At 32.9% G+C, this 19,540-nt stretch overlaps 1 protein-coding gene across 2 annotated transcripts in view; it reads left to right on the top strand.

The window, feature by feature from the left end:
* The window catches only part of LOC111423600 (follistatin-related protein 5-like), a 245,206-nt gene that overhangs the window by 49,722 nt on the left and 175,944 nt on the right, over positions 1-19,540 (top strand). For both annotated transcript variants that reach the window (XM_071194309.1, XM_071194313.1), the window contains exon 2: positions 18,814-18,906. In XM_071194309.1, the coding sequence (XP_071050410.1) occupies positions 18,814-18,906 (93 nt within the window). The remainder of the gene's footprint in view (positions 1-18,813; positions 18,907-19,540) is intronic.

The raw sequence follows: 19,540 nt of genomic DNA, 5'->3' as shown, positions 1-19,540 counted from the left end.
CTACCCTCTTCCTCCATTTCCATACCCTCGGCTCCTCGGCCCAATCCTCCCCTCATCCACCCCTTTGTCTCCTCACCCCCACAACCATTCTCATCCATCGTTTCCCCTCTCCCCCCTCTCCTAAGGTCTGCCCTCGGTCCAACTCCTCCTCCCTCAACTCACTGCACCCCTTCAACATATGTTCCAACGTTTCCCATTCCTCCCTGCATAGCCTACACCACCTCTCCTCATCGGCCATCCAGTATCTGTTAGCTCTCTCCTCGTTTCCACAACGGAACCTAGCCACCAACTTCTTCCCTTCCTCATCTCCTTCCAATAACAAGTATCTAGGCAGCCCCTCCGTAATTATGTCCCTGTACCTTTCGTTATACTTCTCCTCTTTTATTTGTGTCCTTCTTTCCTGTCTCTGCACATCTCGGTCCCTATCTCTCAACTCCCTCCACATCTCCCTACCCACCCTTCGTCTACTATTTATCTCAGTTACCAAGTAGCCCGCTCGTCTATAATAGTTGTCTCTGTCTCCTTTCCCATATCTGATCTTTCCCTCTCTAATTTCATATTTCACTGCTCTCCTGCCCCCCTCCACTCTGACTTTATCCACCTTTACCTCTTCCCTCACTATATACTCCGGTGTTTCTCTCGCCACCCCAAGCACCCATCTCCAGTATCTAGCTTGCACGTCCTCCAGCATTGCCTGCTCTCTCCATCCCCATACCTCTGCTCCATACAACATCACACTGCTAACCAGACCTTCAAACATAATCTTCCTCGCTGCCACATTCCTTCCAAAGACTCTCTTCCCCCAACCCCATACTTGTCCCATCACCTTATTCGCCTTTTTTGCCATAGCTATCACATGCGACCCCTCCCTGTTGTCCTCCCTGAACACATACCCCAAGTAAGTATACTCCCTAACCTCCTCGATCTCTTTTCCCTCCCATCTCCAGTTTTCTGTTCTTTTTCTCCCCCCTTACAAAACTTCATCATCCTTGTCTTCCCCACATTCACTTCCAGCCCCTCCCCCCTAAAATATCTTTCCAATGTCTTTATCATATCTTTCATCTCCGCCGCTTCTCTCGCCATGACCACGATGTCATCCGCGTATGCTAACATATGCACCTTTCTACCTATATAGTCTAGTTTATATAGATATATGATATAGAAACCGTATCTCAAAAACGAATTGAGATATCTTAATAAAGTAACATTTTGAAGCAATTTTAATGTTTAAATTTAATGAAACGACTATACCTATCATTGAATGTTCCTTATTTCTAAAATGTTCATTAATATTTAAAAGCTTCACTTCTCCTAACCAAACTATTCTAAAAGTAATTTAGCGATAACAGGTTTCTCCCCGTTTAGGTGGAAACCCCGGTTGCATTCGCACCATGGCCATTGTTTCGTTGCGGAATAATTCGAACGTTAATTTCGTCCGTCGCGACGTCGACGCCGCCACCGCCGCCGCCACCCGGTTTGGACGTTTCTGGCAACCGTTGTTGTATATTTAAAGTTGCAAAAGCTTCTCCGCAACGTCGCCGTCCCCCTCGGGGGTATCCCCTTTTAGAAACGCAACAAAGCCGAGGCGCGCGTCTCGACGCGACAATTTTACGAGGATCGTCGCCGACAATCGATTCTCGGAGTGGGAATTTCGAAAGGCGGTTTGAAAATGGGCCACTTTGCTGGCAGTGCGGGGGGAGGAATTGAAGGGGTGAGTAAGGAGTAAACGAGAATTGTGCATAAAAGGAGGAAATCGGGGGCCACGAGGGGGTTAATTTTGCTAATGCCGACTGTTCGATGGCCGACTAAAGTTCGCTTATTTTCAATTTCGAATATCCTCTGGGGTTGTTTACTCATACCGCGATACTACTACGTGTTGCTTTAATATTACGTGCGCACTGGACTTAATTAACTAGGGATTTGTTGGGTTGCGGTGGATTAGTTTGTATTAAAAACGTAAATTTCTGTAGATTGGATTAACTGTTTGCACTAAAACTAGAACTAACGCTAGCACTCTCATTGGAACTAACATGAGACTTAGTTTTTTAGTTTAATTCAATAAAAATATACAATAATCTGATGTTGAATAACAACTAAAATTAGAATTAACACTAGCACTTTTATTAAAACTAACGCTAGACCTAGAACTAGAAACATTCGGATTTAGCCGACTTAAGAGTCATGCGGCTAAACCCGAATGATTCTAGTCCTAGGTTTAGTATTAGTTCCACTTTTGGTTCAATAAGAATAAACAATGTAGTACTGAATAATAATTAAAACTAGAACTAACACTAGACCTAGAACTAGAAACGTTCGGATTTAGCCGTGCGTCTGAAGACGCACGGCTAAACCCAAAACTTTCTTGTTCTAGGTCTAGTGTTAGTTCTAGTTTTGCACTAACAGTATCACTAGAACTAATACAAGACCTAGAACTAGAATCATTCGGGTTTAGCCGTCTTGGAGACGTGCGGCTAAATCCGAATGTTTCTAGTTCTAGGTCTAGTGCTAGTTCTAGTTTTGCACTAGCAGTATCACTAGAATTAAGACAAGACCTAGAACTAGAAACATTCGGATTTAGCCGCAAGTCTCTTAAGACGGCTAAACCCGAATGTTTCTAGTACTAGGTCTAGTGCTAGTTCTAATATCTAGAATTAATACTTGCACTATCATTAGAACTAACACTAGACCTAGTACTAGAAACGTTCGTGTTTAGCCGTGCGGTCTCTTAAGACGGCTAAACCCGAATGTTTCTAGTATTAGGTCCTGTGACGTCTGTCAAGTTGGCCAACATCTTGCGATTTGAATAAAAAAAAACTATTGCATTAATTGTCGCTTAATTTGTTGTATACACATTTGTCGCGTGCTTTTTTATGAATAATTTTTGAGATGTTGCACTTTTCAGGTAGGTAGTGCTAACTTGACAGTTGGAATCTATGATATAGAACCTAGATAACAGAAAACTTATTGCGCTTTTCAGGCAGTGGTAACTTGACAGTGGGAATCTATGGTATAGAACCTAGATAACAAAAAACTAAGGACATCATTAATTGTCGCTTAATTTGTTGTAATCTGTCGTAAAGTTTATAAATTTGTCGCGTCCTTTTTTATGAATAATTTTTGAGGTATTTCACTTTAAAGGCATACTAACCGTACTTTAAATTTTCGCCCACGTCATTAAACGTTACTAAGAATTGGTATGACGTCATATTAAAGCCACAATTGACCAATTACAGTATTCCATTTACAGTTACGATAGTAGCGTATTAATGACGTAAGGCTTAATGGTGAAAAACCAACATTACCATACTAAAATCATGAGCAAAACTGTTGTACAGGGTGGTTCAAATTCGATGTCCGAATAGGCTAACTCGAAAACTATAAGAGTTAGAAGAAAAGTAGCTGACATGTTATGATCTCGTTTTTCGAGAAACTGCTAATGCCGAAAACCTCATAGCGCTATCGTCTTTTGTGTTTCCGCTAGAGGCCAAAATTGAAAATATCGTAAAACCTGCAAATGTAATTATCTCTTGGTTATTATTATAGGTGGAGTATTATAACTAAGACATTATATGGACACTTTTTTACAGAGAATTTGCTGACGTAGTCAAAAAAATTTTGTCGGTTTTAGATTTTGAGATATTATCACAATTTTCGTTTTTTTAAATGGAAACAGCCACTGATTATTCGCTTAATAAATTCGTTACTTTTTTCTGATTACAAAAATATAGGGTTTGACAGGTCTATTTCTTATTGTTTTAGAATAAAACTAAAAATAAACTTTTCTTTTAGTGTCGTCCAAGAAATTAGATTTACAGTTTCCTGTAAATTACGGTTCTATAACTAAAAATTAAAAAACCATATTTCTGATATTTGAAACAAATATATTTGTTGAACTGTTTAATTTATATATCGTCGGTATACAAGAGAAAGTGACGAAGTCCACAGATAGTGGTTTTGAGTTATTAGTATTCTAATTTTTGCTTCTTATTATAAAATCAATTATTTTACGTGAGATTAGTTTATAATGATTTTTATAAATAATATAGTTTTTAGAATATGTATTTTAAATTAAAAAAGTCTATAATTAATTTAAGCAAATACTAAACCAGTAACTCATTTCAACTGCATAGGTTTGTAATGGTTTCTATGAACAATGCAGATTCTAGAATATGTATTTAAACTTAAAAAAGACTATAATTAAACAAGTAGTAGTAACTAGTTTCAACTTCATATGTCTTCATCACTATATTCATTGTGTGAGGGTTCTGGACACTTGTCTTTCAAGGAATTGTCACTCGGTATGTCAAAGTACCAACCATGGTATTCGATCGGAATTACCCCCTTACGGCAAAGTTGAATTAAATAGTTTTTCTTCTTGATCGATATAGGCAAGGGTTCAGTATAACATTTGTTTAACTCAGTTTCTTTTGGAATATTATTACTGGGCCTACCTTTTGCTTTGCCTTTAATGTTAAACATTTTATACTCTTCATCATAGTTGTATCGGAACATTATATACTTTTTTTTCTCTTTTTCGTACCTTAATTGTTTGATCTTTAACCATTCTATTTTTCTCCCCCTTCATCCCGAATTGTATTTTGTAGTATAGATGTATTGAGTGCTTTCAAGTCAATAATGTCACGATAAGTCATTTACTCTACAATGTAGACACCAGAAGTTTTATTTTTGCCTCTCTTGGATCTTGCTAGTGTCATAATTGTCTTCCAATCATTAAGACCAAATACAGGAATGTATTTTTTTGCACTTTCAATGCATCGAATCGGCCTCCATGTGCGAGTGACCTTTTTCTCAAAAGTTGTGAGTAATAATCTCTATAGGTAACTGGTTGACTACAAACAACAAAAGAGCCGCAATGTATTTATTTCGGTTTTGGCCGCCACATGTGTCGCTAAAGAGTGACACTTCTTTGACAGTATCAGGTAAAGTTTTAAACCACTTCAATAAAGCTATACCTATTTCACAACTTCCTCGTTGGCCATCAACTTCGGACCAAAGGTAACAATATCCCTTATTTGGTGGAGCTGCTTCATAAATTGCTAAATTGTATGCTCATAGCTTTCGACTGTAGTAAAGAGGTGATACATCGGAGCATGGAATTTGCAGGACACTCTGTAAGTCAAAACTTACTGATACAAAAGTTTTGTCATGAATTGCTCTTTGTTTATCTAAATCTTTTGCTCTATTAGCATCATCCCTTCGCTTTATGTGAGAAAGAAATTCTTCTGATTTTTCAATAGATTTAGCTTCTTTAACACACAGCAAACATTGATCTTTCTTTGGTTTGAAGAAAGATAAGTTATACTGCGTACAAAACACCCTCCTATATGTTATTGGAGAAACAAAATCCTTTTGATTGCTGATCTGTAAATCTTTGTACAATTCATACATTTGAAGAATGGATAAGGTAGAGTCAAGATACTTCCGTGTAGTTCCACGTCTAGAATAGTGTGATTTCATCACAGGAAATGATTCTATATGTCTCTTCACCTCATTCAAAATGACAGGTTTAGTCTTATTTCCTGGGAAACTTTTTCCTCGTCGATCTTGAATTGAATGATTTATTCCATTTGTGTCTATGTTCATTATAGCAGAATCAACCGGTCCATGACTTATCGACAAGGTTTTTAAGTAAAAATTTTTACAAACTCTTTTCTTTTCTCCGTTTTTAACAAATGTATAAATTTTAGAGACATTTTTTGCAGGTCTACTAGAGTCCCTCGTTCGTTTTCTTCGGCATTCAGAAGTTGCAACGGTATTAATTATAGAGTCCTTTTGTCTGTCATAGGATAGACTGTGATACTGTTTACAGATATCTTGTCGACGATCTGCAGGAAATACTTCTGTACATTTGTAGCGGCAATTGTCACAATTTACATTTCTAGGGGACTTTGCAGGCATTTGTTTGCCTTTAGTATTAATATACGCTAAACACGATTCTTTTAATAACTTGTTTTTCTCACGTTTTGTTCCTTGAGGATTTTTTATTACCCATCTGCGTTTTTCTATAACTTGCGTAGGATTTACTAGTGGTTCATTTATTATTAAAGTCGTAGGGCTTGTATTACTAGAATTAGTAGCAAATTCTACCGGAACATCCCTAAGATCATTAATAATTTCTTGTGCGTTGTTATAATAATTTTTCGAACAACTCATTTTGCCACTAAAATAAGGTATTATTGCATTAGCTTATTATTTTTTAAAACTAAATATGCGAAAAACAAAATTATTGTAATACGTGTAGATAGTTACCAAAGATTAAGTCTAATAACATAGAACACAATTTTATTTTGATTTACGTAATAATTGTTATGATAAACTGTTTAAACTTCAAACGTCACTCTCTTTTCCCTGTCTGTCACATCATATTTCTGTATCTTTTCTCTCGTTTTTTTTTCGTTAAGCATAATGCATGGCTATCTTAATTTAAGTCAAATCCTAGAGATAAAAATATTGACAAGAAAACATGACTAAGTCCACTTAGTCATTTTCTCCTGTACAGGTTTTTACAAAATGGACTTGGTCATTATGGAATTTGAAATTATAAGCATTATTATGGCATTTTTGGACTTGTTCATTTTTTCCAGAAAAATAATATTGAATTTCCGGTACATGAGCATTGAAACCTAAAAATCTAAAATTTTGGACTTGGTCACATTCTCTTGTATACCGACGATATATTTTACACAAAAGTTGGAATAGATTGCATTATTTCGCATTTTTTATTACGATTTAATATTATTTTTAAATTACTTAATAAATTATCGATAGATGGCGCTCATGTTTTTTTTTTCAATTCTCTGTAAAAAAGTGTCCATAAATGTCGTAGTTATAATACTCCACCTATAATAATAACCAAGATAATTGCACTTATTGGTTTTACGATATTTTCAATTTTGACCTCTAGGGGAAAAACAAAAGACGGTAGCGCTATAAGGTTTTCGGCGTTAGCAGTTTCTCGCAAAAACGAGATCATGACATGTAAGCTACTTTTTTTCTAACTCTTATAGTTTCCGAGTTAGTCCTATTCGGACATCGAATTTGAACCACCCTGTACATCATCAAACGTTACCACGGTTGTTTTTCAAACCAAAATTGACGAATTACAGAATTACGATTACAATAGGGCCGTTAAGGTCAGTCGATTAGAAAATCTAAATTAAATTAGACGGATTAGTAACGTTTCACGTTCGAAAATTGTTTAATTTTTGCAATAATTAATGTAAAAGTTTAAAATTCCTCACCCCCGACTCCAGATGAACTTGATATGAACTTGATATTCGAAACGTCTTTTTCAAAAAAACGTACGGCTTAACCCGAAAGTTTCTAAATGTTCTAGATTTAGTGTTACTTTTAATTTAATTAATACCGGCCGTGAAAGCTTTCGTACTTGGATTAACTATTGCTTCAACGATTTAATTAATTAATACCGATAATGATGTTAATAAAATAAAATAAAGTAAAATCAGCTTTGTTATTAATATAATAGTTATTATTAATATGAGTTTAGAAGATCGATAATGATACGAGTTGTGTATTCAATTAAGTTTAATTGTAATGTGATGTTACTATTAAACACAAATAGCTTTAGGGTATTAATGATAAACCCGCCCATGTAGTTACAATAATTATTGACACTGTATGATTGAAATTGACGTTTTAGTGGATGTCGTCAAACGGATTTGAACCGAACCTACAAAATTAGTTTGCGTATCCTGTAAATATATCCCAAACCCAAAACGGCTCATTAAGCTTCTACTTAAGATCAAAGGGAAAGACGATGAATTACGATTCAATGATCTGTCAAAACCCACTAAGCAATAACCAGGGATTACTACGCGGTAAATTATCCATAAAGGTTATTTTATTTTGTGGAAAGCTATTACGGGAGAAGATTATAACGGTAAAAAAAGAACAAAAACAGTTTAAATTCCGCGTGGTATAATCAAAGCTGCTCACGCATTCTTTCCCCCGAGGCTCGCGGCCTTTTGAACTCCATCAGAAGTTCGCGTTTAGTAAACATGAAGGGGCGGGAAACTGCCCTCTTTGTCGAGACTACTAGGAACGGGGACCTAAAAGGGCCTTCTGCGGCGATTCATATTAACCCAGAAAACATGTCGAAACAAGTTTGAAAATCACGCACGTAACCCAGGAATTTCAAAAGCCTACATTTTTACTTTGAGGGTTAATTAGCGCGCACTCAAATGCCTGAATGTTTCAGGGAAGGTTAATTAAGCGGTTTTGTATATAAAAGTTTCCTCGGGGAGATTCGCCGTAGAAAAATCGAATGGTTTCTAGGGCCCCGGATATCGAACGTTAACATTGTTACGTCTTTTATCCGCGCTTAGAAAGCATTTTGTTTCGTTGCGAAAACGTGGTCTAAACGATGAAAGAGCTTGAACGCGCGCTATACGGGGCGGTAATAAAAATCTACTTAAAAACTTTTCTCACCAGAGCCGAAAGCCGGTAAACACATTTTCATAGATTTCGCGGGTTCCACTTCCGCTTTCTGGAAAATCCTACGACCCCGGAGATGGTGGATTGTGGATTACCCCCACTTTTCACTTAGTTTCTGGGCTATTCTTTTGTTGCCACCGTTGAGGTTCAATATATCTGAAAATCCCAAGGAAAATCGCTCAAAGTGAGATTGTGCAGATTTTCTTTTTGAAAGTATTTTGTGTCAAATATCACCCACGTAGGTTGGAGAACAATGTATAGAGTTCGTAAAAGTACTAATCTTTCGTATTTATTTAATGGAATGTACGACAACCTACTTTTTATTTATTCAATTCAAATCCATTTCAGAAATCCAATTTTGAAAAAACAGTCTTATATAACTCCATAAAGTTTCATATTTACTCCATCAAGTCTCATTAACCGATTTAAGTTGAACTTGAACGTTTAACTTTTTAAGTGATGCTTTGAATCTGTTGGATAACTTTTTTGGGAGCTGTTTGAAAGCAAATGTTATACCTCGTATTCACGCAGCTGTTGTGTTGATTAACGAAAACATGTCGCATAGAGTACGTGGTTCATGACAAATTAGGAAAATGTTTGTCTAGAATTAGAAGCTGATGTGTTTGAAAACCGTTTATAATGATAAAACAATTTTTCTCATGTTATAATAATTGTGTGGGGGATAACAAATAATAATAGGCCAAGTATTGAAGCCAAGATGAAGGCCATATTTGCAAGATCTTACTTTTGACTTTTGAACTTAAGTTTTAACATATTTGGTTTTCGAGTTAAGCTTTAATTTAGAGATTGTTGATTTTAAGTCTTTAACGAGAAACTGTTTGCGAAGTAATTATTTATTAAGTTTTTGTGATTTATTATCAACAATTTTTATAAATATTATTCTCACCTACCGATGTAAATTTTTTGATAATTTAATGTTTTAAATTTGAAATGTTTCGGATTTTAAATCTGTTAGGTTGGTAATAATCACTGACAAGTATAATTGCTAACAGATTACGTTTTATTGATTCATTACAAACAATTTTTATCCATAACATTTTCTTCTAGCATTTTTGGTTTTCGACTTATGTATAATAAAAGTTGTTCTCCAAAAATGTCAATTTACAGATTTTGGGATTTTACGGTTTATAACTAAAAATACGAAATAGTTGGAACGAGAATTCGTTTGATTTATGTTTTTATGGCTTATTATGAATAATTTTTATTAACATCATTTTCATTCATAATTTTCAAGTTTTGAGTTGAAAATCCATTTTGTTAAATGCCTCAAATTTGAAATGTTTGGGATTTTAAATCTGCTAGGTTGGTAATAGTCATAGATGGGCTACAATCGCTTGTCAATAATGTTTTAGTAAGTCATCACAAACAATTTTTATCCACAACACTTTCTTCTAGCATTTTTGGTTTTCGAATTATAACAAATATTATTTCCCAAAAACATCAATTTAGATGCTTTGGGATTTTATGGTTTATAATCAAAAATGCGAAACAAGTGGAACGAATTCTCGTTTATGGTTTATGCTTTTATGGTTTATTATGAACAATTTTTATTAACATCATTTTCATTCATAATTATCAATTTTTGAGTTAAAATCCATTTTGTTAAATGCCTCAAATTTGAAATGTTTGGGATTTTAAGTCTGCTAGGTTGGTAATAGCCATAGATGGGTTACAATCGCTTGTCAATAACGTTTTAGTAAGTCATTACAAACAATTTTCATCTACAACATTTTCTTCTAGCATTTTTGATTTTCCAGTTATAAAAAATATTATTTCCCAAAAACATCAATTTAGATGCTTTGGGATTTTATGGTTTATAATCAAAAATGCGAAACAGGTGGAACGAATTCTCGTTTATGGTTTATGTTTTTATGGTTTATTGTGAACAATTTTTATTAACATCATTTTCATTCATAATTATCAATTTTTGAGTTAAACTCCATTTTGTTTAATGCCTCAAATTTGAAATATTTGGGATTTTAAGTCTGCTAGGTTGGTAATAGCCATAGATGGGCTACAATGGCTTGCTAATAACATTTAAGTAAGTCATTACAAAAAATTTTCATCCACAACATTTTCTTCTAGCATTTTTGGTTTTCGAGTTATAACAAATATTATTCCCCAAAAACATCAATTTAGACATTTTGAGATTTTATGGTTTATAATCAAAAATGCGAAACAGTTCGACTGAAATCGTTTATGGTTTTCGTTTTTATGGTTTATTACGAACAATTTTTATTAATATCAGTCTTCATCCATAATTTTTAATTTTTGAGTTAAAATCCATTTTGTTTAATGCCTCAAATTTGAAATATTTATGATTTTAAGTCTGCTAGGTTGGTAATAGTCACAGATGGGGAATTATAGCTTGTAGATATTGTTCTATTGGTTCATTATAAATAATTTTAATCCATAACATTATTTCTTAGCATTTTTAAATTACGTCTTATAATAAAAATTTGTCTAAAAACGTACATTTTGTGATTTTGGGATATTATGGTTTATAACCAAAAATGCGAAACAGTTGGAACGAATTCGTTTATGGTTTATTATGAACAATCTTTATTAACATCATTCTCATCCATAATTTTTAGTTTTTGTTTTAAAATCCATTTTGTTTAATGCCTCAAATTTGAAATATTTGGGATTTCAAGTCTGCTAGGTTGGTAATAGTCATAGATGGGCTACAATCGCTTTGCAATAACATTTTAGTAAGTCATTACAAACAATTTTCATTCACAACATTTTTTTCTAGCATTTTTGGTTTTCGAGTTATAACAAATATTATTACCCAAAAACATCAATTTAGACATTTTGAGATTTTATGGTTTATAATCAAAAATGCGAAACAGTTCGACTGAAATCGTTTATGGTTTTCGTTTTTATGGTTTATTACGAACTATTTTTATTAATATCAGTCTTCATCCATAATTTTTAATTTTTGAGTTAAAATCCATTTTATTTAATGCCTCAAATTTGAAATATTTATGATTTTAAGTCTGCTAGGTTGGCAATAGTCACAGATGGGGAATTATAGCTTGTAGATATTGTTGTATTGGTTCATTATAAATAATTTTAATCCATAACATTATCTCTTAGCATTTTTAAATTACGTCTTATAATAAAAATTTGTCTAAAAACGTACATTTTGTGATTTTGGGATATTATGGTTTATAACCAAAAATGCGAAATAGTTGGAAAGAATTCGTTTATGGTTTATTATGAACAATCTTTATTAATATCATTCTCATCCATAATTTTTAATTTAAAATCCCTTTTGTTTAATGCCTCAAATTTGAAATGGTTGGGATTTTAAGTCTGCTAGGTTGGTAATAGCCATAGATGGACTACAATCGCTTGCTAATAACGTTTTAGTAAGTCATTACAAAAAATTTTCATCCACAACATTTTCTTCTAGCATTTTTGGTTTTCGAGTTATAACAAATATTATTATCCAAAAACATGAATTTAGACATTTTGGGATTTTATGGTTTATAATCAAAAATGCGAAACAGTTGGAACGAATTCGTTTATGATTTATGTTTTTATGGTTTATTATGAACAATTTGGATTAACATCATTTTCATTCATAATTTTCAATTTTTGAGTGAAAATCCATTTTGTTTAATGCCTCAAATTTGAAATATTTGGGATTTTAAGACTGTTAGGTTGGTAATAGCCATAGACGGGCTACAATCGCTTGCCAAAAACGTTTTAGTAAGTTATTACAAACAAATTTCATCCACAACATTTTCTTCTAGCATTTTTGGTTTTCGAGTTATAACAAATATTATTACCCAAAAACATCAATTTAGACATTTTGGGATTTTATGGTTTATAATCAAAAATGCGAAACAGGTGGAACGAATTCGTTTATGGTTTATGTTTTTATGGTTTATTACGAACAATTTTTATTAACATCATTCTGATCCATAACTTTTAATTTTTGAGTTAAAATCCATTTTGTTAAATGCCTCAAATTGAAATGTTTGGGATTTTAAGTCTGTTAGGTTGGTAATAGCCATAGTTAGGTCATTTTTATCCATAATCATCATTTTATGGATTATAACAACTAACAATCAATCATTTTACAACCTAACCTCAACACAACTTCTTATAACGTCGACACAGTATTATTTTTCAAAACCAATACTGTTGGAGTTTTTTAATAGTGTTAATAATTGAAAGTTATTCTACTCACTAACAATAAAAAAAATAATAAATTTTCTTAAGGAGACACACAATGTGCCGCAGAAAATATAATGTTCTTAGAAAGAACCTGCTTCTTTTTATAGAATCCAGTGATTTCTATCGCCCCTTTTAGAAGATTTACACACAAAGATTGTCAACGTAGAGAACTCGCCCGGAATTTTTATGCGAAACCCGGACGAAAACTACAGCGAACTTCACCGTTAGCCCTAGAGTCAGATATTGCTTTTTTGGGTCCTAATGGCCTATCTATCTGTCTTATTAGGGCGGATTTTTCTCTCAGGAGACAGCGGCGCAGAATTGCGACGCGGCATTATTCGCCAACCCTCTTCCTTCCGCGCGGATAAAGAAAGAACCGGACACGAATGAAGGTGATAAGAGATATCGTCACGTTCCTAGCTTCGGGGCAACTTTGACCAATAAAAATAATTTACAAAAAGTACCGGAGAGAGGGGGTTGAGAGGTAGGGCGAATGTTGTCGGTAAAGTTTCGCCTCGAACGCTTAACGGCAATCAACAGGCCGAACCAGGAGCGCTTCGACTCGCGGTCGACCCTCAAACTACGTGTAACAGAAAGTTTTGCAATTTATTGCTTTTTGTTTTTGAATAATTACGAGGCGGGCAGTTGGGGTAAAACCACCCTTCAACGACCTCTTTATTTATATTAAATAAGTGCTTTCAATTTTTGATCCCTCGTAAACACAAAGTATATTAAAAGAATGAATTGTTTCGTGCCAAACATTTTTTGATTTAATGAAGTCTATTTATTAATAGAACTAATCAAAAACTGTAATGATTTGGTTTTATTGATACCAACTGTTTTTATGAATTTATATGTTGTTGATTAATAAACATATGTTGTTATTATTAAGATGTTGAGGAGTGTAACATTCCTACGGTGACTGTCCTGGTGGTGGAATGCTAATGTTTGAGCTTGAATTGCGTAAAAATGTATACAGTGCTTCAAGAAAGTAACGGATAAATTCGTTAAAACAATTAAAAACGGTTTATAGAAAAATCGCTGAGACGGGTCTAAGGATTTAAATTTTTTGCAATTGGTATTGCAATATTAGTTGCATAAGAAAATTTTCGAGCAAAATTGCATTAAAGTTGTGTCATGATTTTCCATTCATTTGAGGTAGAAAAATAACAGTATCCATGCCTAGCCATGGCAACCAGTTGTTTCAGATATTTTATTAAGACAATGATTAATTTTTGATATCTGAAACAGTTGGTTGCCATGGTTACGCATAGCTACTGCTATTTTGCAATCTCAAATGAATGAAAAATCATCAAACTTTAAAATAATTTTTCAACCTCTTTCCTCAATCTTTCAACCAAATTTCAACGCTTTACCATAAATAGTGTTTAAGATATTTAGAAAAATGTGTTAAAATTTCCTAACTTTGATAGCCTGTATCTTTGCAATTTGAGGACTTTTACTAATTTTTTTTTACAGGAATTGTGATCATTTTCACTCTAGTAAATGTGGTTACATTTGTTCCCAGAGTCACCGAAACACCTGTATACACTGTGTTAATTAATAATCATACCCAACGTCATCATTACAAATATCACACTGAATATATCTGAATACTCAAATCGCGTATTGCAATGCCAATATTGTGATATTGGTTGCATACTTGCAATGATGACGTCGGGTACGATAATTAACACACTGTAGAACTAACACTATACTTAGAACTAGAATCATTTGGGTCTAGCCGTACGTCTCTTAAGACGGCTAAACCCGAATGATTCTAGTTCTTGGTCTAGTGCTCCATAACAATTAAAACTAGAACTAATACTAGACCTAAATCACATTATGATATTCAGAAAAACAGTTCTTTCTCTCATTACAACATAAATAAACATTGCACTGCTAAACAGCTAAACAGCTTTGGCAGAACAATTTTCACAACTGCGCTACGACATTTTCGTGGACGCAATAAATTTGAATATTTGTTTATCAGACCTGTACAGAACGACGAAAATCTGATAGAATATTGAGAAAAAGCATATTGAGCAAAAAGTAACATTTTCGCATAATCTAAGTGTCAAAAAAGATGCTAATTCAAAAATTCCTGGAAATCGTGTTTATTGAAATTAAGAAATGAAACTTATTTTAAATTGAAGCTTAAAGCTTTCTGTTTAAACCGATGTATAATAATCGTTGGGTTGGATTGGAAAAATATTGAGAAAAAAAATGTTGAAACATAACTTACATTTTCGTATAACCTAAAAGTGTCAAAAAGATGCTAATTCAAAAATTCCTGGAAGCCGTGTTTATTGAAATTATGAAATGAAACTTATTTTAAATTGAAGCTTAAAGCTTTCTGTTTAAATTGATGTATAATAATCGTTGGGTTGGATTGGAAAATTATTGAGAAAAAAAATTATGAAACAAAACTTACATTTTCGTATAACCTAAAAGTGTCAAAAAGATGCAAATTTAAAAATTTCTGGAAGCCGTATTTATTGAAATTAAGGAATGAAACTTATTTTAAATTAAAACTCAAAGCTTTCTCTTTAAAATGATGTATAATAATTGTTGGGTTGGATTGGAAAAATATTAAGAAAAAAAATGTTGAAATAAAACTTACATTTTCGTATAACCTAAAAGTGTCAAAATTGATATTAATTTAAAAAATCCTGGAAGTCGTATTTATTGAAATTAAGGAATGAGAGTTATTTTAAATTAAAGCTCACAGCTTTCTCTTTAAAATGATGTATAATAATTGTTGGGTTGGATTGGAAAAATATTAAGAAAAAAAATGTTGAAATAAAACTTACATTTTCATATAACCCAAAAGTGTCAAAAAAGATGGTAATTTAAAAATTCCTGGAAGCCGTATTTATTGAAATTAAGGAATGAGAGTTATTTTAAATTAAAGCTCAAAGCTTTCTCTTTGAAATGATGTATAATAATTGTTGGGTTGGATTGGAAAAATAGTGAGAAGAAAAATGTTGAAATAAAACTTACATTTTCGTATAACCTAAAAGTGTCTAAATTGATATTAATTTAAAAATTCCTGCAAGTCGTATTTATTGAAATTAAGGAATGAGACTTATTTTAAATTAAAGCTGAAAGCTTTCTCTTTAAAATGATGTATAATAATTGTTGGGTTGATTGGAAAAATATTAAGAAAAAAATTGTTGAAATAAAATTTACATTTTCATATAATCTAAAAGTGTCAAAAAAGATGCTAATTTAAAAATTCCTGGAAGACGTATTTATTGAAATTAAGGAATGAGAGTTATTTTAAATTATAGCTCAAAGCTTTCTCTTTAAAATGATGTCTAATAATTGTTGGGTTGGAATGGAAAAATATTGATAAAAAGTGTTGAAATAAAACTTACATTTTCGTATAACCTAAAAGTGTCAAAAAAGATATTAATTTAAAAATTCCTGGAAGCCGTATTTATTGAAATTAAGGAATGAGACTTATTTTAAATTAAAGCTGAAAGCTTTCTCTTTAAAATGATGTATAATAATTGTTGGGTTGGATTGGAAAAATATTAAGAAAAAAAAATGTTGAAATAAAACTTACATTTTCGTATAACCTAAAAGTGTCAAAAAAGATGCTAATTTAAAAATTCCTGGAAGCCGTATTTATTGGGATTAAGGAATGAGAATTATTTTAAATTAAAGCTCAAAGCTTTCTCTTTGAAATGATGTATAATAATTGTTGGGTTGGTTTGGAAAAATATTGAGAAAAAAAATGTTAAAACATAACTTATATTTTCGTATAACCTAAAAGTGTCAAAAAAGATGGTAATTTAAAAATTCCTGGAAGCCGTATTTATTGAAATTAAGGAATGAGAGTTATTTTAAATTAAAGCTCAAAGCTTTCTCTTTAAAATGATGTATAATAATTGTTGGGTTGGATTGGAAAAATATTAAGAAAAAAAATGTTGAAATAAAACTTACATTTTCATATAATCTAAAAGTGTCAAAAAAGATGCCAATTTAAAAATTCCTGTAAGCCGTATTTATTGAAATTAAGGAATGAATCTTATTTTAAATTAAAGCTCAAAGCTTTCTCTTTAAAATGATGTATAATAATTGTTGGGTTGGATTGGAAAAATATTAAGAAAAAAAAATGTTAAAATAAAACTTATATTTTCGTATAACCTAAAAGTGTCAAAATTGATATTAATTTAAAAATTCTTGGAAGCCGTATTTATTGAAATTAAGGAATGAGAGTTATTTTAAATTAAAGCTCAAAGCTTTCTCTTTAAAATGATGTATAATAATTGTTGGGTTGGATTGCAAAAATATTAAGAAAAAAAATGTTGAAATAAAACTTACATTTTCGTATAACCCAAAAGTGTCAAAAAAGATGCTAATTTAAAAATTCTTGGAAGCCGTATTTATGGAAATTAAGGAATGAGAGTTATTTTAAATTAAAACTCAAAGCTTTCTCTTTAAAATGATGTATAATAATTGTTGGGTTGGATTGGAAAAATAGTGAGAAGAAAAATGTTGAAATAAAACTTACATTTTCGTATAACCTAAAAGTGTCAAAAAAGATATTAATTTAAAAATTCCTGGAAGCCGTATTTATGGAAATTAAGGAATGAGAGTTATTTTAAATTAAAACTCAAAGCTTTCTCTTTAAAATGATGTATAATAATTGTAGGGTTGGATTGGAAAAATATTAAGAAAAAAAATGTTGAAATAAAACTTACATTTTCATATAACCTAAAAGTGTCAATGCTTTCTTTTTAAAATGATTTGTATAAATCACACCTAATAACCATTTATCAACGAAATACCTTTTTGAACAACAAAATTCAACAACACCACTTTTCACTAAACTTCTAACCATCACATTTGGACAGATAAGTTTAAATATACCTAAAAACCCTACAGTGCGAATTGTGTCATTTTTTATACAGATTCTTTCTTGTATAGTAGAAAGTACCGACAGCTTTAAATGCGTCGAATAGATGACTACAGTTTAAAATGAATGTTTAAAACTACCGGTACTTTAAAGTACCATTGGGACACAAAGGCTTAAGAGACGTGCGGTTAAAACACGAATGTATCTAGTTCTAGGTATAGTATTACTTCTTGTGATAGTGTTAAATTAATTCTAATTTTATTTCGCTCCCTATTGAAAGGGTATATGCGTTTCGATGATAATGGCTAGGAAAAGCCTGAGCTTACGATACAAATGGGTTAAACAAAATTATTTCTTATTTTTAGTAAGTAATATTCGATTATTACCACTATTTAGATTATTAGGTTCGAATCGAATTGTAAAGGTACCCTTTACAATTTGATGGGTCGAAGCGATAACCGGATGTCATGGACACCTGGGACTCGTGAAAAAACCGATGCTGAGCGTTGAGTGGCCCGTCCGCTCCATAATGGAGCGTCTCTCTTGACGTCACCAACCGGTGCACACTCGGTCGAAATTAATTCATTATGGTTTGCGGCCATGAATAATAACCTTCCGTTCAAAACTCTTCCAATCGACAATTCAACTTCTCCATCCCCAACAAGTTAATTAACTTTATATTTATAGTGTTTTTTTTTCCTTTATATACTTCCCATTCAATGTGTAAACATCAACAATAACAAAAAGCACATCGTGTGTGTCGAGTTTCCTGGAACGCGTACAAAGTTTTCGTAAAACAATCCTGGCGAATACGAGCTTTTCGGGTTGGGCTTTGTTTATTTTTGTTGAAAAAAAAGAGCAAACATCAGTTCCATCCGTCAAGCGGGGTAAAGCAAAAATTTCGAAAGCTCCAAAAAAAAACGTCGTCCAATTAGCTGTGCGACGTTGCCGCTTTATTCCCTCATTACCTTAATGGGACTGCGTTCCGTGATTAAGCGTTGCTTCCTCGGCCGTTGACTGGGATGGATATCGCCTAGTTTACGTTATGTCCTCGGTAGTTGAGCAAAATGGGTCGGTGATGAAATGGCCCATGAAGGAAACTCGGGTTCGTGCGGTTTATGACAATGAAACCAAAAGAGAATAGAGGGAATATCTGGGCCAAACGTTCTGGAAATTAAATCAATCTTGTTGGATTTATATTTATTGTCTAACTATCTTCTTGCAATAATCATAAATCTAAAATAAAAATTTATTTGTTTCAGATGATGGAAACATTGAGAAGGTGGCCATTGACAGCTATGGCAATTTTATGTCTCGTGTTGCTGCAGAAAGTCTCTTCATTGCATCACGTAAAGGTAAACCAAAAACCAACTCGTTTTCAAAGGATGGAAACCTTCGCGCGTCGGTCTATTTCGCGTCTAATGTATAAAAGAAATCCCAATAAAAACAGCTAAACGAGAGAGAGACGAGTTTTTCTCTTCGGGATTTTTTTGCTAGATGCGGCTCGTTTGTGAATTCATACTATTTGTTCGGTGGAGGTCTCGTTGTAATCCCTAATGAGGATTTTTCTTTTTATACCTTTGTTACCTCCCATTGTTTACTTTTGTTTAAACCGTACAGTTTGTTTTGTTTGAATTAAAAATCATTGTGTTGTGTTTAAATGGCGAGAAATAGAAAACATTCTCAACGTTCGAATCTAAAAAAGAATGAAACGTAAAAGAGCCCCCCCTAGACGTATCGCAGTCAATAACGCTTGAAGTTTCTACCATTGCATCGAAACGGATCGACACGATGCTGAGTCACTAAAAATTCCATTTCCCCGACGTTCAACTGCATTACACTCCCTTTCTGTCTTTCCATTCGACTGAAGTAGAAGAATTGGCGGGATGGAAAGAGGGGCTGAAAAACTTAAACGGTATATACCACCCAGGTGGTGGTATTGGTGCAGTTATTAAAACACTACGTGCTAATGGCAAGCACATAAAAGTC

This window comes from Onthophagus taurus, chromosome 1, assembly GCF_036711975.1.
Source record: "Onthophagus taurus isolate NC chromosome 1, IU_Otau_3.0, whole genome shotgun sequence".
Classification (NCBI taxonomy): domain Eukaryota; kingdom Metazoa; phylum Arthropoda; class Insecta; order Coleoptera; family Scarabaeidae; genus Onthophagus; species Onthophagus taurus.
This window is presented reverse-complemented; position numbering and strand designations above follow the sequence as displayed.